The sequence below is a fragment of the Psilocybe cubensis genome, chromosome 3, assembly GCF_017499595.1.
Source record: "Psilocybe cubensis strain MGC-MH-2018 chromosome 3, whole genome shotgun sequence".
Lineage (NCBI taxonomy): Eukaryota > Fungi > Basidiomycota > Agaricomycetes > Agaricales > Agrocybaceae > Psilocybe > Psilocybe cubensis.
Genome location: NC_063001.1, coordinates 2547828 through 2570239, shown reverse-complemented (window position 1 = coordinate 2570239; position 22412 = coordinate 2547828). Strand labels below are relative to the sequence as shown.

Here is a 22412-nt window from a genome sequence, read left to right as displayed (position 1 = left end):
TATAATACAGTTCCCAGTGTTGTTTTCCTAGTTGCAGTAGATAAATATAGGTCATCCTGCGAGTTGAGACCATTAGGTTTATAGATACTTTTGAAGGCATCAATCCTTTAAAATAGCTTGCACAACGTTTGCAACTCTCAGTTGCCTAAGATCCGTATACGTCTGAAATCCCGATAATAAAGTCAATTAAAAGATGGGGAAACGGGTTACACGCTACACACCTGTCCGCATCCAACGAAGATGATTGGCTGGCCAGTAACATAGGTCATTGATAAAGCCGCTCCAACCTACACGATCAATCAGAAGAGATATTCTTGTCAGCGTCAAAATCTCGGGCGGTGTGATGGCGTGTTAACCTTGTCGTCTACTGTGTCCCACTTGGTGACCAACATACCGTCAATTCCGCGACCATTCCCTGCACCAGAGGCGGATGAAAAATCGCGAAGAGCACGGTCGAACTTTGTTAATTGGTCGACCGCTTCGTTGCCCACTAATGCTTCTCCTACAAAGATGATCTTGTCAGGATTGTTGACGGAAACTAACTATATAAACAAGAAAATGGCGCGATTAGTGACGGGTTCAGCACGGTCATCGCAGGACATACTTTTGCCAACGCCCGCATTAATGGCTATTGTGTTCAACGTTAATGATATGCCATGTGGGCCGTTTCAAATTTTACGTACCTCGTTATCTTGCATTCGTCCAGCAGTATCAATCAAGACAACATCGAAATTGTTATCTCTTGCTACTCAGTTGATGAGTTCACTTATGTTTTCAAGTGGAAGATTCACAAACCATGTAAGATAGCTTCTCGCGCGATAGCAGCAGCATCTTTACCGTACCCTCGTTCAAAGAGCTCCACTCGCCCTTTGCTATTTGTCGACCCATTAACACCGAGCATGCTGAGGTTTCGAACATGCACTCGAAGCTGTTCAACAGCTCCGCTTCTACAAATATGATGGCAATTGATTAGATACAAAACGGACTTGATTTCCGTTTGAACTGACCGGAAGGTATCACAGGCTGCAATCAAAACGCGCAATCCGTTTTGAATAAGCCAGAAACATACTTTCGAGAGGTTTGTACTTTTCCCAACTCCATTTACACCGACAAAGGTGATGCTATATGGCATCCGTGCTTGATTAGACGGCAAAGGCGCAGTCAACTTTGTTCTGATAGATAGCAAAAGATCGGTGGATGTTTTTGGAGTCAATATTCGCGTCAGCGATGTAGAAAGGGCGGTTCGGAATGCATTGTACGGTGCTATAAGTAAGTCAGACAAAGCACTGAAAAGAAAGGTGTTGTATTACTTTGAAATCCTCCGACCTTTTTCCCGATAAGGCTCTCACCAACGCCTTCACAGACTTTCTCAGCGATATCTTTTGCGACATTCTTTTTCATGAGATGTTGCTTCATGGCGTCTAGGACGGGTTTAAGATCGCTTTGCGTCAGGGTCTTGGAACCCGTCAAACGGGCAAAAATGGAGCTGAATGCTCCCATTGATCCCTCAGCTCCTGAAGTTCTGGAATCCAACGGCTTCAGAGCCCTGGCGATAGCGTCGTCCGCATCGTTTGCTGTCTTATCTCTGGAGAAATCCCAATCTTTGACCTCGTAAAGACCGTCGCTGGTACGGTGACCAAGAGATGACTTATCAACTAATGACTCAAGGTCATGCGATCCAATGTCGACACCAGCACTCGGTTTATCGGAGCTAAAGTCCAACGACGCCATATCAGACTCTGTGACCGGTTCGTCTCCCCACTTTCGTTGCACTTTAGCCTTTGCTTTGCGCTTAGACTGAGTATCAGAGCTTGTCACAATGAGCTTCGGGGTTTGGGATGTGGTATTTGAAGGGCTTACTCCGATTCTGCTGGGCTGTCTTTACTCGATAAATCAGCTCGTCCCCGAGTTACACGACGACCTCCCCGACCACGCAGGCGACTCTTTAGAGCCTGGACATTGCGAGCTATTTGTTGCTCGTCTTGGGGAACATCAGGATTAATTGAGGGAACTGTAAGTAAGTAAAAGTCAGTGGGAGATAATTATGATGAGGGCAAAAATATAAACCTGTATCAGGTTCATCTGAAGGAGGGGTAACATCCTCAACAGGACGTACAACTGAACGCAAGCGAGATTTGCGGTCCTATAAAGGATCATGACGCCGGTATACTGGAAACGTAGGCAAATAAGCGAACCTGGGCTGCTTTTTCCTCGAGGCTCTTAAGAAGTTTATCGAAAAGCGTGTCCCAACGCTCGAATGCTTTGGCGAAATCCCAAGACGGACCTTCGGCAGCTGCATTTTTAATGGTACCTATGTTGTGCAGCGATGCTACGAATGAAGCGACAAAAGGTTCAAAATATTGAATGAACAGTCGTTTCATGGCAGCAAGAAGGTCGTCTACATAAGTTAGCTGCAGTATGCGCTGATATGCAACCTATTGTGGTAGAACAGAATGAGGACATGGACCAACCCCAAGCATAAATACTACTAGTCGGTAAACATACCACAAAAATAAGTTCAAGTTCGTTTACAAATGTCCACTTAACAGCGTAGCCGTCTTTCTCATACTTCTCCTCTGTAGTACGCCCCTCTATCAAGGCTTCACGTATAAGAGAATTAACAGGAGATGCTGACGAGGTCGCAAGATGTGCAGCGTCAGGAGTGAAAGATCGAGACCATAGTACGATTCCTCCTGGAATAGATGTCAATTAAAGTACGCAAGTTGCAAGAATGATACTCGCCTTTATGAGAGATGGAACAATGGTCGAGCATGGCGGATTAGTTGGCCAATGTGTTGGAAGTGGAAAGCAGACTTTGGCAAGTACGTACCGTGTAAAGTCAAGTGCAGACTTCGGTAAGGTGATCGGAGTGCTTGTACATATTTGCTGGTCAGGTCATCACCTTTAGGTAATTGAATACTTTGAGTTTAGTCCTCTTCGACTTCCAACTCTCAATAATATCATGGCCAATCTTCCTCCACGTCCAGAAACCCCACCAAAACTACGTGAGGAACGTCGGCATCCCGATGAGCGTGACAGAGATCGCCGCCCTGCCCAACCTATGAGTCGAATAAATCGATCAGTACCAGAAAGAGACAGGTCGTATGTACCCTCCCGGAGACCCGACACATATATTCCTGGGCAAGATAGTAGGAGAGAGAGCGACCGTCGGGACCTCAGCCGTGAACGAGACCGCGATAGATTCCGTGATATTGACAGGGATAGAGACAGAGACAGGGATCGAAGAAGAGATAGAGACTTCGATCGGAGCCCCAGAAAATGGGAGCTTTCTGACAGAGAGAGACGCGCATACGACCGCGATAGAGGATCTTACAGAAGGTAAGATTACCGCTGAACAGCTTCATAAGTTCTCTTACGCACTCGACCTTAGACCTGCATCACCTATTCGCCGTCCAGGTGCGCAATGCACCAAACACTAATGTTACTCAGTTATAACTCAGAATGATATTCATAATGTAGGCCCAAGTCGCCGTGACTCACGGTCCCCTCCACGGCGACGACCACCACTTCGGTCTCCTTCGCCGTACCGCTCAAGGCCACGCTCTCGCTCCCGAACACGGACTCGTAGTCCACGACGTTCACCGATGCCATCAAGGAGGGTAAGGCTAGGAAACCATTCTATTAACACGAGTCCCCGTTCTTGTTCCCCACGCAAACGTTCTCGATCGAGGGATAGATCAATGAGTATTGACAAAGGACCTCCGACGCTTGCTTTACCACGATCTAGCAGCCAACCTCCTCGAGATACTTCACGCCCAGCAAAAGAAGAACATGTTGACGTGAAACCCTCTGAAGAAGTTCCCACTGTTAAACTCGAAGAGCAGCCTATTCTAATCTCTCCTCGAGATGTACCAGAATCTTCATTATCTGAGGAAGCCAAGCCCTCAATACACGAGACTCCACAGGCGGAACAGAACTCCCCTTTGCCAGACACGAGTACCCAATTGCATCTTAAAGCAGAAGAAATCAAACCAGAAAGGCAAGAATCTATAATCTCATTTTCTCCTGCAGGCTCGAAGGGCACCCTCAAAACTGAAACCTCAGAAGACGTTTCCAACAAAATGGATATCGTTAATTCACCGAACCAAACTTCAACCAATTCTAAAAGATCTCCTTCACCTCAGCCCCATCAACGAGCTACCATCACAAACCCTCAACGAAATCGGTCCGGCCGTTCTCCTCCCAGAGGACCACGTAACTTTCCTCGTGGCCTGCCAACTCAACCTACATATGCGATAGGTCGAAGAGACTCTCGAAGATCTTATCCTGTTCCCGGACAACCTAGTTATGGTAAAAGTGAACCCGAAATTAAATTACCTACTATACCGAAATATGAGCGGCCAAAACCTTCACCGGAGCTAATCGCATTGGAAGCGGAGGTTGGTCAACTACCTTCACGTCAATTTTTTTTGCTAATACTTCACCAGCTTGCCAAACTGCGTACCCTCCGGGTGACTTATGCACACCAGGACTCGACTCAAGTCAAAGGCTTACAGAGGGCATTGCATGAACTCGACATGGCCTCTATTGACTTGAGCGCGGCTGAAGGTCGGCGACGTGTTGCTGATGCTCAACTAGAAAGGGCAAAGACTGGCACGCTGGGCATTGACGCGCCGGATCTCATTGATGTATGACATCTTGTATTATATCTTATTTTCATGTACTTGTAGTTAAACGCGTTCTCCCCCATCTCCGCCCTTAATTGCCAGGGTTGCCATAAAAGGGTGTTGAATCTTCAAGGTAATATGGCCTTTCGCCTCTACGACCGAGGTCTTGGCTAGAAGTGGGTATGGAATAAAATATCATATAGAATTGACCCATACTGTTGCATGCCGTTACAAAAGAAAAACTGTGCTCTCAGAATCCTTTGCTCCTCAACCACTCAATGACATGGTTTTTCCAGTGACCACCCGAGAGAATAAGGTGCTTGTTTTGCGTTATCTGGACTTTCAGCCGCGAAGCCTCGTACGTATCTTTCTCGAAAAGTGATTCCGAAATGTCTCTTGCGAGTAACTTAAAGCAGTCAAGTCAGAACGAGGTATAATAATAAAAATGAAAAGCAGATACACCGGTGTTTCCTTCGATGTTGCGGATTAGAATTAGGTGGCGACCTCCCGCGTTGCGCACATCCGTATATACGGGCAGGTTACCTCTTGTATTACGCGGCACGTAGTAAGGAAGAGTCGCAGGTTTTGAAGGAGGAAGTGTTGACGACGTTGACGCCAACTCATTTGAGGTACTAGCTGCTGCCTCCGAGAACGATCGGTTCGCGCTGGTTCGTGTTAGTTGCGAGGCAACTTGTCTGCGAGCTAGAGAGAACATAGGCTACAAAAACAAAGAAACTGCTCAGGGTAGATTTTATTGCAAATCCGAGAAGGCTTACATGGTTAATGAATGAGGAATGAAATGAGGCAAAGGGTAGAACAGAGAGAAATCAATTCTGGAAAAAGTCACGGCGCGGCCCGTCTGCTCTGGGATTGCTATAATTGGCAATAAGCAGACACAGAGTCTTTCAGGCCGCAATGCTCAGCGAGGTTGTCAGTCAGTAACAATACGCAAGTCCGCAGTGTTAATCCGGAATGAATGAGATGTAGTTACGCACAGCGCGATATAAGACAAACTGCTAAAATGCATGGTCATTGACTCATTAATCGTAACAAACTCAAGTTACAACTAGTACGGGATTATGGAAATATAGAGCCATAGACAGTAATCGTATCCACAGCACGTTTGAAACTAAAACGACCTGTTTCTGACCTTTCGTTCAAGCACATAACCTCCGACGGTGAAAAGTGTAATATCAAACAAGGAAAAGACAACACGTAGATGGAAGGGACGAGTCCAATAGGGGTAGCAGGTGTATACGTAAAGGCGATATATGTAAAGGCGGAGCTCCTCAATAAAGGCTTCCACGCATTGCAGAGAAAATATGAAAGGATGACTGGCACCTGGCTCGGTGAAATTGCTTAGCAGCAGCCACTGGACTGCTGGGATTGCACCGTTTGTCCAGGGGTAACTGTTGAAGATTTAGCAGCCCCTGAAGGTGTCGAGGTAGACCCCATGCTGTTGAAAGATTCTCATTAGCGGCATAGAGTATAGCCATGGTTAAAACCTTACCGGTCCTTGATCTGCTTCGCCATAGTCAAGAAAGCCTGCTCCACATTGGTTGCGTTCTTAGCGGAGGTCTCAAGGAACGGAATGTTTAGCTGGTCGGCGAATTCCTGCAGGACGCACGTCAGTATATGCAGCTATGGTGCCCTCCATTGAAACCGGACCTTTGCAACGCTGTATTCAACCACTTTCTTGCTGGTCAAATCGGACTTGTTGCCCACAAGCAGTTTGTTGACACCCTCGGAAGCATATCTGTCAATTTCCTGAAGCCATTGCTTAACATTGGTGAAGGTATCTAATAAAGGAACAATGAGTCATACAAAGTTGTGGCAAGGCCATTGGGGGGCAGGGCTTACCATTGTCGGTCACATCGTAAACAACAATGATACCATGGGCACCACGGTAGTACGAGGAAGTGATAGTTCGGAAACGCTCCTGGCCTTAATAGTCATCACAAGTCAGAATATGGGATGGCGCCATAGTGCTTTGATATCTCACCCGCTGTATCCCACTGGGAAAAAGGGACAAAAAGTTAGCATAATGAACAATGTGACTGCTTCTGCGCCAACACAGCAATAGAGAAATGCGGAGTCTGTCGAAGGGTAGAAAACACAGCCAATCATGCGGACGCTTTGGCCAAGTATGTGAAGCATGGGGAGTTGTAGGAACGGCGACTCACGATCTGAAGCTTCACGGTCTTGCCCTCCAACTCAATGGTACGAATCTTGAAATCCACTCCAATGGTGCTGATATAGCTCTCGGTGTAGGTGTCGTCTGCGAAACGCAAAAGCAGACAAGACTGGGAGGAGAGGTCAGAAATGGGTGGGACATAAAATAGAACACATGTCGCACCTTGCCAACACCGGAGTCGCCAATGAGGAGAAGCTTGAAGAGGTAGTCGTATTCGCTTGTATGCATGATGAGAGGAGGGGATTGGGAGAAAGACAAAAGGCTATGAAACTGGTGAAGGTAGTTAGAATAGAAGGTGGAGGAAAGCTGAAGTGGCTGCGTCAACAACCAACTGACAAGGTAGCACTGCCGTACACGTGCCGTGCCCTTATCCGGCCAATTCCATTCTTTTTTGTCATGATTCTCACAAATTCCATTTCTTTCAGTGCCGAAGATAATATTAAAAAAGACAAATTAACGGTAAATCAACGCTTTGAAATCTAGTAACAAGATAGAGGCTGATGTCCATAGACGTCAAACTGGGACTCCTAGTAGCCTTGAGGTTTCTGGTATTGACCTGGATAAACGGGGCCTCCAGGAGCCCCGGGGCCCGGTGAATAATTCTGTGGGGGCCCTTGCCAAACCGGTGGGGGCTGCGGTGGATAATACCCTCCTGGCTGCATTGGTACACTCGTTACTGGCGGAGGCTCATATCTGAAAGGAAAAAGAGATAGATTTCAGTATTCATGATGCCATTCTGCCGACTATACGCTCACCCTCCTGCTTGTATAGGAGAGGCCCATTGGCAAATTGAACATCGCCATATGTGTTTGCTTGACATAGGTATCAACGGAACAAAACAGAATTCAAAGTATTCTTTGGACTTTGCGCTAGCTACAGCAGCTATACATTTTACGCAACATTAGTTCATAATTCATTCGTACTACCAACCGCCCTCACCGTTATGACAATTAGGGCATATTCGAGCTGTCTGATCTCCCTCTGGTGAGATTTTGGTAGTACAACCAACTGATTGAGTGTGTGTCAACATGAGCCTCACCCCATGATTGCAGGCATTCGATTACATACATATCATAGGGATGCAAACTAAAGGCCGGTAAGTACGATCCTGTCAATATTAAAGCATACAAACGTACAAAAGAAATCCATGATGCTCTACGGGCGGGAAAGGTTTGACTGATGCGAAAGTCTAGCTGTGTTGCGTTGAATTATCAACTCAGAGCTGATTGAAAAAATCGGACTCGGGCAAAGGTCCTCGTGAATGCAACGTGGTAAGTAAACGAAGTGAAAGTGAAACTGAGAGGCTGTGATTCAAGAGACTGCGGACACTTGGCGCCGGGTGTCATTGAGACAAGATAGGGGCTTAGACATGTGATATGAGCGCTGCACTTGCAAATCTTGGGCACAACTTGGAAAGAAACTTTGAATGCTATTTCGACTGTTTGATAATAGAATGGGTACAGGAAGAAAGTAGATCGTTTAGTTATTACACTTGAATAGAAAGGACTCGTTCGTTGGTCCACAAATCGTATTTCGAATGTGACGTCATTGCCGCTATGTCGATAAATGTACAACATATTGGAAAACAGAGTTGCAAGCTCAAACTTTGGGCATAGTTTGCCCAATATATTCTGGCTGATATCCAGGACGATTAGTTGATGCTGTTATCGATGTTGTTTGTGCTGCCCCGCTGGGCATTGCTTCGGCTTGACCCCTACCATGCTCAGTAGTGGATATCTTGTAGTGTGCACCAGGAATCACGTCAAGTAGTGCTCACCCTTTGGGTATATCCTGGTTCCATTGACATGTGCCACATACCAAAATGTGCTTTCTGGAGACGGGAATGAGGGGCACCCAGAAAAGCTCAAACCAAGTGCTTTTCCTTGCACGAAGGACCGTCACTGGGAATTAAAAGTTTCGTAAGTGATGACTGTAAAAGCACGGCGACATGCATTCAAGCCACAAAGAGTCTCATAGTAGTCAAAGTTACTTACCATTATGGCATCGAGGGCATAGGCGCAGGCCTTCATCTCCTTCAGGCTTTATATGGGTTGGACATCCAACTGCAAAAAGGCAACTTTAATACTCGTTGCATGATAGAGAGAACCATAATTTACAAATGATTGGAATGCACATTGCCGCTGTCTTGAACACGCTTCTGCGACGGCGGTTCGCAACTTTGTGAATCGAACGACAGACTGGATTCAATAAACCTTCGAAACTGGAGCACTGTAAAAGGACAAACGCTGACAACTCACCGATATGCTTGCGCGGACAAGATGTGGAACGCACTCACAAGAACCTTGATTGGAGTGCTAGATTGACGCGTTTGCACCTCCAGGCCGGCGGGATTCACCTTCGGATCCTAGGAATCAGAAATCAAGATCGCGATGTCATGCACGTGACGTCACAACCCCCGATGTACTTTATTTGGTCGTGTGTATAGATACGCCACTGTGTCCAAAAGAGGAACAGTGGAAAACAGCATTCCATTTATAGGTTCCATGGTTTCTTCCAAGTTCTGACTAGCGGAGCTGCAGACGTTGAACGACTCATCAAATGCTTGGTGTCCCACCGTTAGATTTTTTTTTCAAATTTGTAAAGCAAAAAGAAAAAATCCATAATTTTACAGCCTAATCTACAACTACTATAACGTCCGACATGTATTAACAGAACTTCATGACTTGAATCAAATGCGAGATAGATGAGAGCAAATAATTACGTGGGCCAGTGACAACGCCTGAGGGCAGAACCGCACCAGAGAGTAACATATACATATAAAAACATATGCTTATGCATATAATCATCTCAATGATAACCAGCATTGCAGTTTTCGCCGAACTGAATACATGACGAAAAATCAAGTTGCGTAAGAATAGAGGTATAGGTTGCATTAAACGGGGTGGTTACCGTGTAGTTTGAGCCTGTTGAGGCCACCAACGCTTGCGAGTCGATGGGCGAGTGGCGATGGCCATAGCCCCCATTCACCATGGAAGATGTATTGCGAATCATTGGCGTCGAAACGGGAACATTATAGCTGAACTGATCCACATCTGTGACACCATGATAGAACATATCGTCGGCTGATTTGAAGCCGCTCATGTTGGAGAATACTGGTGATCCTCTCCTGCTAAATCCAGTTCCCGTGCTAGTGTCTACGGATGTCGAGGTCCCAGGTGGCGTATACGATGGCCATGCATTCGATCCTCGATCATCAGTACTACAAGCTGTAGATGGGGCAGACTCGACCCGGCGTTGGGGAGGGTATAATGTCAGAGGCCGGAGTATCGGTCGTCCATCTAGCGAGGATCCAGCCATGCTGGGGCTCGGTGACAAGCTAAGATGCACGTTGGGTCCGGACAACGCCATTGGCTGGGGATAATCGGAGTCGTAGAGAGGGACATGATGAGATCGGCCTTGGCGCCTTTGTTTGCGACCTTCCCATATCATTTTGATGGTTTCCTCCCGTTCCTCGCTTTTTGAATAACCCCATCTCATAGTGGCCAGGGCAGTGAGACAGATAGAAACCCCCTCGTCCACCGTCAAATCGATGAATTTTGGTTTCTCGTCTTCTGACCCACCGTCCACAAAATCTCCTTCGAGGTTAGCCACAAGGTAGGCAGCGAAGAAACATCCGTCCCTAACGAGACCAGCATCCCATCTGAAAATGGAGGGAACGTCGCTGTGTTCCCTGGGTGTATGAGTGCGGATTAAATTGATTATCTGAGGTAGGAGTTGTAGGCACTTCCGATTGGCAGTGAAGTGAAGTTGGTGGGGGGAAAGGTAGGGTGATGAATTGGAAGAATGGGAAGAAGGTCGAGAAGAGGATGGGTCATAAAGTCCGGGAGCGGAAGAGCTTGACAAAGATCCTTTAAGGGACTCTCGTATGACATTGTCTTAAATAGAGTATGTCAGGGAGATGGGTTGGAAATCAATGTACGGTACTTACGACATTCGAAGATGAAGATCTGTTTGATACAAAATGTTAATTTATCGAGCTCGTCTGAAAAATTATTTGACTTACCTGCCATGCACTAACGTATTGATTAATTTCCAGGCGTCTCATGAGATTATCCTGCTCGGATATTTGTTGTTTCATGACCTCGAGCTCTTGCCAGCATCGATCAAGACCTCTCCAGATGTCACGCATCCCATCAGCATCGATAACGCCGTGTTCTTCTGTCCTTCGCGTGGCTTTTACACCAGTTAGAACTGTGTGAATTTTCCGACAAAGGTTGCTGAGGTCCAGAGGGGCAGCACTGGAATGCATTAGCTGCATGAGTGTTCTCCGTGCAGGGGATTCCTGCCCATTGAACGCCGCCGAGTCTTGCAAGTGGTATGGATCGATGCCATCTAAAGGACCGGAGATCGGGGAGTTTAGCCCAGAATGTCCTGTATTGTTGTTCATAGGCAAGGTTCGTTGGAATGCCTCCAGATCATCACTATTTCTAAATTTATAATAAGTATGAAAGAGGTGACGACAGGAATGTGGAGGGTCGACTTACAGAACAAAGCGTCCCCCTCGTATACCTGTCGTTAGACCTTCATGGGTATAAGCATACCAGAAGAGACGAGCACGAGCGGTCGCCTCTTCGTATGCAAAAGGCGGAGATGGCGCAATAACGCATAAGGCCTGAATGTGAGAGAAGGTTGCCTCAGAAATTGCAAGCCTCTCTAATGGCTGAGCCTCTTAAGATAACGTGAGTAAAGGTGCAATACAGTTAACCGTGTTCACCTACCATCCAGGAGAGGCAAGAGCAGTAAAAGAGCACGAACGCCGTCCAAAGAGGGTCGTCGAAGAATACCATGAAGATCTATGAGTTCTAATAGTTCACGGATGTATGATTCCGTCTTGGTTTTCCATTCCCTGCGCCTGCTTCCGGGCGGCTGATACTTTCCACTTGCCGCCGGGCGACTGGAAGAACCCTCCAAAGGAGATCCGCCTCCGAGTGTAGATTGATCGTCAGTGACAGTGTCGTCTTCGGGCAGTCCCCTTTCATTTAACCCAACTGAAGCGGCCCAAGTAACAAGCAGCATGGCAATTAGGCCACCTTCGCTCGTCAAAGGCTGAGTACCTTTCATGTGTGCAGTAAATCTTGATAGGAACTCATGGCTGTCCAAGATGGGACCTGGATATAATTGTGATAAGCATAAATGGGATGACGAGAAAGGGATTAGGAAATACGTTGAATGGTGAGCCAGCGCCAGAACGGCGAAGCAAAAAAGTCGATGTGTAGAGTAGGAATGCTAAGTGGTCTATTGAGGCCTCCAGATGAGCTATCATCCTGGTCAGCTACTTTGCCGTAGATTGCCCTGGTATGGGGTTAGTGACACGATCGGAACGGTGTGAAATGGAACCCACTCGACTTGCTGAAGACGACGACCGCGTCTGAGTAATTTGACTGCTTTTACATCGGCGAATTCGTCGCTGAACAAACGACGTCACGATGAGAACAGGACACAAAGACGAGGATATGACTAACACGCATTTTATTCCGCGCTCTTTGCAGTTTGAACAGGCGGGATGGGGACCCACAAAACCTACAGGCAAATCCTTAAGATCACAACGAACTCTAAGGGGGGGACTGGATTAACTAGAATGGAACTAATGATATGATAAAAACGCACCTTCGCATGCGACATGCGCCACACGCGGAAAACTGCTGGCGAGAGGACTTGGGCTGACTCGCAGATCGACGAGAATAGGGAGTCGAAGAGGTACGGGTTGTCGGGGAGGTGGCGGAGGCAGGGCCGCGGGGGGACATGATAGACGAGAAAAAGAGTAGTACGGGTGTTTGTTTTATAGAGGCCAATTAGAGGAGCAACATGAGAAGAGGTGTAAATCGAAGCAGAAGTGAAGTTGACTTCGCGAATGCAAAAGGACGAATGGAACGGATCTGGAGAGACAGAGGAGATCTACATGTTGGAAGAAGGTTTGGATTGAATATATATCAGAAGAAAAGACATCTGCCAGTTTGGGTGTCTTTCCTCGAGGATGCTTAGTCGCCGGCAAAGATCTTGGAGGACCCGGTGGCAGTACTTTATTTTAATTAGGGAGATCCCACAATGACAGAACCCTGCAGAAATCCTGAGTGGACGGCATACTCCGGCCTCGCTGCCCATTGGCTCAACATCCTACCTCCGACCACCCGATCTTCCGCTTCCAATCAACCACCGCCTGCACGAATCTCGGCACACTGTCCCCACAATTTGGCGCCCTCTCCTCCTTGTCATATCTTGAACCTTATCTGGTCTTTCACCCAACTTTCTTCAAAACCCGCTAGAACATAAATGAAAGAATTGCACACACGCTGATCAACAATTGCTATTCTAGCTTCCAATTTCCCACCCAACCCATTCCACCCCCTCATTCCATGTAATAATCTGCACCTCAAATATGTAAATATCTATTTGTCGATCGACAAGTACGTATCGTCTAAACCAACTTTCTTCTTCTAAACTACTGCAACTTTCGTAACGCCCTCCTCAGCTGCCCGGCTGTTCTTTGTTCGGGATTCAGTTTCAGATCGTTGGCCATTGACTCGACTTTGTCGCCGTATTTTGCTATCAGAGGCTGCAAATATTTTAGTTCCCCAGAAGACGCGTGTCGATGTCCCGCCCCGGATATAGGAATAGATAGTGTGGTGGTCCCTGTCGCTCGCCCTGATATTTCCTCTAAACCTGTCGAAAAAGAAATACAACAAGAGTCATGTTAACAATAAAATTCATACTATGCCGATCGTAGGACAAGAACATTGCGATAACGTGTGTCCGTCCGCTTGTCAATCCGCCGAAAGCGCGCATTCGGAAAACATAATCAAGTAAAAGAAGCACAGCAATCAATTATGACATAGCTCCAAAAATTCACTAATTTTATAGCAGGAGATATGACGACGGAGGTCGGAAAGAAAAATAGGAAGCAGCAAGTACTCACTCTTTATCAGATTTTCATCTCTTTGACCGATTTGAGATGAAAAATGAGTCGACCATTTTTGACGTACGTCCTGGTCCATGCGCGATTCAAGTTCTTCTTCCAAATCACGGGTCTTTGGGGTGGCCTCTTCTTGTACACTCTCGTTCAATTCGAATCCCAGTATAGTTCCGTCAGCATCCCTCTTGATTCTACCAAATCCGACTGGTACATTTGGTTGGGAGGTAGGCGCAGTCGATGTCGATGCGACAGGCTCATAATCATGAGTAGTGTCCATAGAAGCAGATTCTCGTCCAAGCGGCTTCTCAATCCCGCCACTCGCTAATGGGTCTAGGGTAACAACTAATCCAAGTTGTGCATAACTAATGAAGACACATTGAGATCAAGGAACAATCATCCGATAACAAAAGATGAACTAACTTTTGGCGGACTGTTTTTGTCTTATCCCATGCGTCTTGCAATGCCTTAGGACCACGAATGGCTAGTCAGCATTGTCAATTTAAAGTCGTCAAGGACATAGAAAATAAATCATACGGGGTGTTTTCTTCAGATTCCTTTTTGCATGCCGTGAGTGAGAAACAGCTCTGTGGGAGGAAGAGCGTTGTTTGCGACGTTGTCGAGGATTCGCCATTGATAATTGCTCTGAAAGTACACCGAAAAGAAGTGGAAAAGATAGGTATATCTGTTGGCTGGCTGTCGTGGACTAGAAGGACGATAAATGGGTACAGTCTAAAAGTATTGAGCTTACTTTCCAGCAAGGTCGTCGCAGTGCTGAAATAATTTGTACCCCTAACCTCACTGGTCAAAATTGTCCGGCATTCTCCGGAAAGCTGTTTCCGCCGTCCTCCGCGTTCAGCTCAACCTTTCAACGAACTCAAACCGCTCTTTACATTATATACGATGGCTCGCCTTGTCCTTCATAGACAATCTCCCATTGCTGCCACCATCAACGTATGTCAGAACTACTCTTTCTGGATGATCGCTCAATCATTTTACTTAGGTTACCAAACGATGGTCAACTAGCCTTGGTATCTGGGGAGCTAGTGCTGGTGCCGCTGCTTTACTTGTGAGGCGCCATCTTCCTTTCTCATTTCTCTTCGCTCATCCTTTCTTAGCTTTTGTCGGTGACGCCCCTTGTCCGCCGTGAGGTCTTGGAAAAGGTCCCTGTGGTATGTGCTTTTCTTCAAATAGTCATTCATCACATCTTCATGCATTTCTCATTTACAGTTGGGTTCATACTATGAGGACAAAACTCCAGCTTCCGACAAATCCGTTTAAACTAGTCTATGGTTTTACACCTTTCTAGTGGATAGAATACCAAGATTCCCGACACTTTCGAAATCGTATTTATACCTTGGACACCTGGGTATCTCACATATCACTGTAGATGGGCTGACTACAATGCATCAAAGTTTAGAATCTATGAAGGGGCTTGTAAGATCTAATCCAACTTTTCGCTCGAGCTCCTTCACCGCATCCAATGTTTTACCAATCACAACCTCTGCAATGGATACATCAGGAGATACCTTGGTATTTTGAAAAGGACTCACGAATTGTATCAATGCCTAATTCTCTAGCGGCTTTCAGGTTCCTGTTATTCATAGATATTCACAAATTGGCATCCAAATTTCTGTGCCATTTTCAACTTACAGGCCAATATCATCCAAAAAGACTGCTTCAAACGGCTTGACTCCATTGCGCCTACAAGCCAATAAATAAAACTCGGGCTCGGGTTTCCTGCAGGAAAGTCTATGTCAGCAAAGACTTATAATATGGTGCAAAAGTCGACCTCATTCCAAGAGTGCTGCTATCGCAAAAATCGTCGAACAAAGATAAAAGATGACTGGGTGTGGCCCCGTCGCCCCAACCCAGATACTCGAGTTCATCTGCCGGTACATCGACTTTGGCGAAGTTATTGGTCAACGCAATTATCTTATGTTTTCCTGCGGCTGAATAATGATGGAACACATGTTGAGTGAAATTGTCGACGTAACAACTGACTCTTACTCGCCTCTAAGATGCAAAATGGCTTGACGTATATGTGGATCGTACTGCTGTGCCTCGTGCATCATAGCGCCAAATAACTGTTCGGTCCATCAGTCTGAATTCTCATTCCAGTCAATGCTACATACCTCGCGACCGTTTATACTTAAACTTGTTGGCAGTGGTGGGCATGCTGTGAAACATTTTTCAATATTTCGGCTTTGACGTCAGATGGCTTGCAACTCACGCAAGCCCTTACGATCGCAGTATGATTTGTACCTGAGTTCCAGTCAGCTTAAGTGGAATTGTAATCTCCCGTAACAGACCATATATTCCCGTTGACAGTATCAGACAAATCATTGCTGAACTCTTGATAGAATGAAAGTAGGTCCATTTCCCCTCGTTCAAATTTTTGCCATGCGCCGTTCGCCCCACGACCTGTTCTATTAAAATTCTCAGTGGACCGAAAACGTTTCTAGTATACTGAACACACATTGAACAGTTTATATAGTTTACGGGAAGTCCCATTTTCCGTTCATATGCTGCAATTGCGATAAATGGGCTACGCATAACTACACCCCCTATCTAGACACTGCTCAGTCTCTACTATGATTGTTTGCTTCATAAATCCATCGAAACTCACATCAAAAATCACTGCCTTGTACATGCTGAGTAGTCTGCTTTCGATGCTTGTTATCTCTGTGGCTGTCTTGTGTTATTTCTTCTGTGAATAAAAGGGTTAAAAGATGACAATGCTGTACCGGCGCGACGACAGGTGAGAAGGATGCAAAAATGAGGGAGAATAACACACATACCTCTATAGTTCTATAATATTGTTGATATTCACACGATTTGATCTCCGGTGCACTAACGTACTGAAAACAGCCGCTGAGTGAAGTGCGTTCTAGGAGAAGAAATGCATTGCATAGCCTGTAACTTGAAAGTTCGGTGTGCGCCAGTGTCCCGCATAATTGCTCACATGACCGGTAAAAAATAGACCGAACAACCGGTCTTCGGTCCCGTCGGTGCCTGGCATTCAGAACAATGTAACATGGCTGTGTTGACCCTGCTCTCATCAGTATTTAGTCCAGGAACAGATGTCCTCGAGTAAAATATAAACTCAAGCGCCCAAGGGTCGGAGGCCTTTGCAACTCGCTTGCCGGTTTGATTGCAAAGGTGAACATGAAATAATGAGAGGTGACTGATTTAAAGCAGATTGCTGCATCTGTGTCTACGATCCATACGAGCGTACAAGGTCTTCCAACTTCAACAGCTTTGTAAGTGGATTTTGATATCGTTCACATGTGGATTGCCATAGTCCTGTGCAGAAGCTAGGACACCATCCATAATACATTGTTTTGACAGCGACTTTACATATTCCAGAAGGTGTTTGTGGTGCAAAAATACAGCGAATCAGAAATGCATTTATACACAGGATTACTGTAGGAAACCAGCCTATAAAAGCTGTATTCTGCTACCCACAGGAGTAGCACCGTACGAGTGCATCAACTTCTGCACAGCCACTCCAGCACCGCAGCTGAATGAGTTGTGGACTATAAATATCACCACCTCTGCTTTCTGATCTCATCATCGATATCCCTTTCACATTCTCCTCCAACATGTACTCTGGATATAACCCACCACCTCGACCTCATTATCACTCCAACACGCCCGAATCACATTATGGGCGTCCGGCCTATCCTCAGGCTCAACCAGGTTTTCAGCAGCCTTATGGTCCGCCACCAGGAGCAGACCCTCAATTGTGGCAGTGGTTTTCTAACGTAGACACGGATCGATCTGGATCCATAACGGTCACGGAACTACAAAGTGCTCTTGTTAATGGTGAGTTCGTTTGGCTATTCGTTGAGATAGGTGCTGACTCGATTTTAGGAAACTGGACGAGTGAGGAGTTTCCTTCCTAGGAGGGGCGTGCTGAAAACTAACACTATTCGCAGGATTTGATCTTGATACCGTCAAAATGTTGATGGCGATATTTGTGAGATAAATTACTGTCTCGCCATTTGCCAATACTAAAATCGCTGTATAGGACACAGATAGAAGCGGAACGATAAATTACAATGGTTTTGAAGTTTGCAAGGTCTATATCTCTATCATTTACTCACATGGATCTATCAGAGTTTGCTGGGCTTTGGAAATACATTACAGACTGGCAAAATGTCTTCCGTCACTTCGACCGCGACAGATCTGGGTCGATCGAAGGAAGGGAACTGGCCGAAGCGCTCCAGAGCTTTGGATATAACTTGTCGCCTCAGCTTCTTTCACTTGTTGAACACAAATATTGTGAGTTTGGTTTTCCGAGGTCCGCTATTGACATTTTCAACAGTCAATTTTAGCTTCAGAGCCTGTTTCTGGCTACGGCCCTCCGCCTGGCATTACCTTTGACCGCTTTGTACGGGCGTGTGTATCGGTGAAATCATTGACCGAGGCCTTCCAGAGGTCCGTTTTCATCGTGGCGTCTTATGTGGTCGTGTGCAAGCTGATATTTTTCATGCAGAGTTGATACCGACCGCGATGGCTGGGTACAGATAAGTTATGACCAGTTCATGAACGTGAGGAATTACTTAATCTTATCAGTTATGCTATAACTGACATATTGTTGGATAGATTGTGCTTAGCGCCCCTTGAGCGCTAATCGCAATGATAGCAAGACGACGACCGAGGAGACATATTTGCAGTTTGTTATAAATCATGAGTTGAGTAATCATATGTCCGGAGGCTGGATAGCAATGATAGCAATTGGCATACGAGTTGGATGGTGAAGTCTTGTGACCAGTAAGTACAGGGAAGTTTTTTGGTCGGAAGTGGCGGAATGAGATTTCCGTGCGTCCTGTGACTCTTTAAATACTATGTATTATAATTGTTCGAGATGTCTGCTGTAGTTTGTGACTTGACCAATTCTCAGATGATCAGCCTTATGAATTACTATTTTATTAAACTTGGATGACGATCAGCATATGAATTACTGTTTACCATTTATCACCTCTTTCAGTCTCAAGACTCTCAAGCGACATGAATAGAATTAAGTTAACATTAGATGGTATTCTGCATCTTTATCGATCTCACCAGCAGTCGGATGCCTGCCTCTTGGTGCAGATGAAAAATAGCACTACAATCAGCTCTAGCCGAATAGAGGGCGCCTGTGCTCTGTAAATAAACCGTAGGTCGGCTCCAAAAACTTTCCGGCTGCCGACTGCAAATGCAATACAGGCCGAAGGTGATGTGGGGAAATGACGAGCGGACCCGGAACAATTTGGCGACAATACCGGACATGGATGAGGATGATGTGTATCATTGATGGTGTAGGTTGATCGCAACTAACCGTGTTATTTGTGAAAAAAGTTTTGGAGGACTGTGAGTTGTTCATCGACTTGTCATCTTCAACTCGAGTGGGTAGATGGGCTGGTAGAATGTTGGTAGAAAAGCCAGTGAGTGAACAGCGTTGAGCAATGAGCCGATGGTGTTGATGGCTGAGACTTGCCGAGAGATTGATTTCACATGTGTCCTTGTCTGGAAACCACCTCCGAGTCCCTGACCACCTTCAACCCTTCAACCCCATCCACCTCCTTTCTATTTCTTCATCTCTCTTCATCCACGACCACCTTCAACCAATACTTCCATCATGTCTATCAGCGAGCGAGTTGCCCAATGGCCCACAGTCATGCCATACGATAAGCAATCCGTTGCCGTACCCGGCACAAAGCGTCCCGGCCAAACAGGTTGGTTCCCCAAATTTATAGCAGCGCCTACAAGTAGCTGACTTGACTACTTTCAGCTCATTACCGCAACGGTGTGTCGCATACCAACTTCAAATGCCAAACATATATTAACCTTTTGTAGGCATCTGGGGTCTCGTTGAAGAGACCGCTCCTGACCTTTTTGTTACTTTGGACCAAATCTTCGCCGAAGGTCTCCTCAAGAGCAAGAATAAGCCGTTCTTGGGTCGCCGCCCCATCCTCTCCACCAACCCTTTGAAGTTTGCTCCTACGTACACATGGCAGACCTACGGGGAAGTTGATGTCAAGAGGCGTCATATTGGCAGTGCTGTTCACACACTGTTCACACAAGGTGTTCTTGGTGGTGGCGAATATCCGACTGTTGGAATCTGGGCTCCTAATTGTCCTGGTATGTACACTTCGTTTCCTGACTACTAAATTTTGGTAACTGACACGAGTGCAGAATGGCAAATTGTCGATATTGCTCTACAGAGCTACCAGAAGGTGTCCGTCAGTTTGTATGATACCCTTGGCAAGGATTCTGTTGGTGCGTGCTCGCCGAAAGATCGCAAATCAATGTGGTACTAACTTGACCTTAGCATACATGTATTTTCTTCATTTTTACTTTACTGGACGCAACTAATTCTATTTTAGCATTGAACATTCACATCTCACCGTGATCTTCGCAACATCTGAACACATTCCATTGTTGTTGAAGACCGCCCATCGAGTCCCTATGCTCAAGGCCATCGTCTGCATGGACCCACTCTCTGCCGAAGCCTCTAAATTGCTCAGGGAATGGTCTGAATCTCAAGGATTGATCTTCAAGGAGTTCGCTGAACGTGAGTAGCATAATTATTCCACTGGAAAGATTTTAACCACAAGTAATGTCAAGTCGAGGCCTTTGGCAAAGCAAACTATGTTGAACCGATTCCTGCTTATCCGGATCTCGTTGCATCTATCTGCTACACCTCTGTGAGTCAAAGAGCGATTTTTAGATGTAGCATAGAATTAACTGGGACCATAGGGAACAACCAATAACCCCAAGGGTAATTTATTGAACATCTGATATCAATTTCTTGTAACTCATATCATCTTTCCACAGGTGTCGTTCTGAAGCACAAGAACTTGGCCGTTGCAACCCATAGCAACATGTACGGATTAATGCTCCCCGAAGACGCTTGTTTGCTGTCTTACCTTCCATTGGCTCATATTTATGAGGTATGCCCCTGAACAGTCGAGATAAATTTGTCTCACATTGGCACAGCGCGTCTGCGAACTTTGCACTATTGCCGTTGGAGGGCAAATTGGTTACTTTACTGGAGACCCTCTGCGCCTTCTGGAAGATGCTCAAATTCTAAGACCCAATTTCTTCCCCTCCGTACCTCGTGTACTAAATAGGGTATATCAAGCCGCAATGGTTGGCGGCAATGTGCCAGGTCTTAAAGGCATTTTGTTTAATAAGGCGGTACAAACTAAGCTTGCCACCCTCCACCAGACTGGTGAAGTCACGCATGCATTTTGGGACAGACTCGTTTTCCGCAAGGTTCGTCACATTGAACTTGCAAAGTAAAAATTGTCTCAGTATCTTCTGCGACCAGATTCAAGCTGTTCTTGGTGGGCGTATCAAACTCGTAACCAGCGGATCGGCACCCATCAGTTCTGATGTAATGGATTTCCTCAAAATTGCATTTGCATGCGAAGTTGCAGAAGGTTAGTGAAGAGTTGATGTGTCTTTTGCGAAATTTTGTGTATACACATGGCTGACTTCAACATTCTTTCCCAGGGTAAGTTGACACCGCATAAACTTTGCTTCTAAAATGATCCTTAATTGTATGCCAAATTAGATACGGCATGACTGAAAATTGCGCGACTACGTGCAAGGTGTGGCCCAATGACCCTACAGGAAGTGGTACGGTTGGGCCTCCCCAGCCTATCAACGAAATCAAATTGGTCGATGTGCCCGCCATGAATTATACTTCTGAGGATAAACCTAACCCCAGAGGAGAGTTGTGCGTACGCGGTGCAAACTGTTTCACTACGTATTATAAGGGTACGCAAACGCCCAATTATTCCGTTGACATGTCTAAAAGTTGCGACAGACGAAAAGAATACCAAGGAAACCGTGGATGAAGAAGGCTGGGTTCACACCGGAGATGTCGTGGAACTTGACTCATGTGGTCGTGTAAAGATCATCGATCGTGTCAAGGTGAGTTATGTCCATCGTCCATTACGACGCGCGTCTGTATGATGCTAAGGAGTAATTTTTGTCTAAACCCGCAGAACATCATGAAACTTGCTCAGGGAGAGTATGTCGCGTTGGAGAAGATTGAGAATGTTTATAGCAGCACGCCGTTGATTGCGCAGATTTATGTCCACAGTGATGGTCTGCAGTCGTTCTTGATCGCAGTCATTGTACCCGATCCAGTCCAATTTTCTGGCATTGTTTCCAGCGTCACGGGCAATAAGGTCGCCCCAGAGGACGTCGCCGCTCTTGCCGCTGCCTGCAAGGATAGTCGTGTCATTAGCCACGTCGAATCACTGTTGATGAAAATCGGGAAGCAGAATGGCCTCAAAGGGTATGCGTTACCATTCAACTGCGTGAAATCTTCCTGCAATCTGAACACATATAACCTACATTGTAGATTCGAAATTGTCAAGCGAGTTCACCTCAGTCTTACCATGTTCAGCGTGGAGAATAACACTTTGACGCCTACGATGAAAGTTCGCCGCAAAGATGCGTACAACATGTACAAAAAGGAGTTGGACGCGCTATATGCTCTTGGAGAGCCATCCTCTAAACTCTAAGTATTTGCATCACGTTGACCACACTTAACTTTAATAGCGACACTCTCAAATATTCATATTCATATACACATTATACCATTGGGTTTCTTATTTTCCGTCGATGTACTTTTGAAAAATGGAAGATATCTTGTTAA

The 22412-nt window shown here is 46.0% G+C and overlaps 7 protein-coding genes across 7 annotated transcripts; 3 read left to right on the top strand and 4 right to left on the bottom strand.

Annotated features, from left to right (window-relative positions):
* Positions 1–99: 99 nt before the first annotated feature.
* JR316_0003640 (Signal recognition particle receptor subunit alpha-like protein) lies at positions 100–2693 on the bottom strand (the record flags this gene model as incomplete). Its single annotated transcript, XM_047889411.1, has 13 exons — positions 100–162; positions 222–287; positions 357–542; positions 605–628; positions 684–745; positions 796–947; positions 1008–1263; positions 1311–1810; positions 1861–2011; positions 2068–2143; positions 2196–2435; positions 2506–2600; positions 2636–2693. Coding segments are annotated over 13 exons (1929 nt in total), but the record flags the coding sequence as incomplete, so codon positions are not given.
* Positions 2694–6001: 3308 nt separating this feature from the next.
* JR316_0003639 (GTP-binding protein of the rab) lies at positions 6002–7050 on the bottom strand (the record flags this gene model as incomplete). The annotated part of the gene is made up of 7 exons (XM_047889410.1): positions 6002–6084; positions 6139–6242; positions 6297–6427; positions 6489–6572; positions 6631–6643; positions 6812–6931; positions 6985–7050. Coding segments are annotated over 7 exons (601 nt in total), but the record flags the coding sequence as incomplete, so codon positions are not given.
* Positions 7051–9630: 2580 nt separating this feature from the next.
* Positions 9631–12587, bottom strand: JR316_0003638 (uncharacterized protein; the record flags this gene model as incomplete). Its single annotated transcript, XM_047889409.1, has 9 exons — positions 9631–10718; positions 10772–10790; positions 10847–11270; positions 11328–11511; positions 11562–11951; positions 12008–12135; positions 12185–12250; positions 12306–12395; positions 12451–12587. The coding sequence occupies 9 exons, from the start codon at positions 12585–12587 to the stop codon at positions 9631–9633; spliced, it is 2526 nt and encodes an 841-aa protein (XP_047751783.1).
* A 695-nt stretch (positions 12588–13282) lies between these two features.
* On the bottom strand, positions 13283–14384 carry JR316_0003637 (Nucleolar protein 16; the record flags this gene model as incomplete). The annotated part of the gene is made up of 4 exons (XM_047889408.1): positions 13283–13503; positions 13757–14115; positions 14174–14234; positions 14288–14384. 4 exons carry the CDS (start codon positions 14382–14384, stop codon positions 13283–13285), a joined length of 738 nt encoding a protein of 245 aa, XP_047751782.1.
* Positions 14385–14653: 269 nt separating this feature from the next.
* On the top strand, positions 14654–15031 carry JR316_0003636 (uncharacterized protein; the record flags this gene model as incomplete). The annotated part of the gene is made up of 4 exons (XM_047889407.1): positions 14654–14704; positions 14754–14819; positions 14869–14922; positions 14981–15031. The coding sequence occupies 4 exons, from the start codon at positions 14654–14656 to the stop codon at positions 15029–15031; spliced, it is 222 nt and encodes a 73-aa protein (XP_047751781.1).
* Positions 15032–17355: 2324 nt separating this feature from the next.
* JR316_0003635 (Programmed cell death protein 6) lies at positions 17356–18382 on the top strand (the record flags this gene model as incomplete). The annotated part of the gene is made up of 8 exons (XM_047889406.1): positions 17356–17578; positions 17627–17638; positions 17692–17732; positions 17784–17817; positions 17873–18037; positions 18091–18193; positions 18252–18306; positions 18362–18382. 8 exons carry the CDS (start codon positions 17356–17358, stop codon positions 18380–18382), a joined length of 654 nt encoding a protein of 217 aa, XP_047751780.1.
* A 994-nt stretch (positions 18383–19376) lies between these two features.
* Positions 19377–22278, top strand: JR316_0003634 (Long chain acyl-CoA synthetase 6, peroxisomal; the record flags this gene model as incomplete). The annotated part of the gene is made up of 15 exons (XM_047889405.1): positions 19377–19473; positions 19530–19544; positions 19595–19879; positions 19934–20017; positions 20070–20076; positions 20125–20312; positions 20366–20445; positions 20498–20519; positions 20576–20691; positions 20738–21016; positions 21072–21183; positions 21377–21523; positions 21573–21679; positions 21754–22049; positions 22116–22278. The coding sequence occupies 15 exons, from the start codon at positions 19377–19379 to the stop codon at positions 22276–22278; spliced, it is 1998 nt and encodes a 665-aa protein (XP_047751779.1).
* Between the last annotated feature and the right edge of the window lie 134 nt (positions 22279–22412).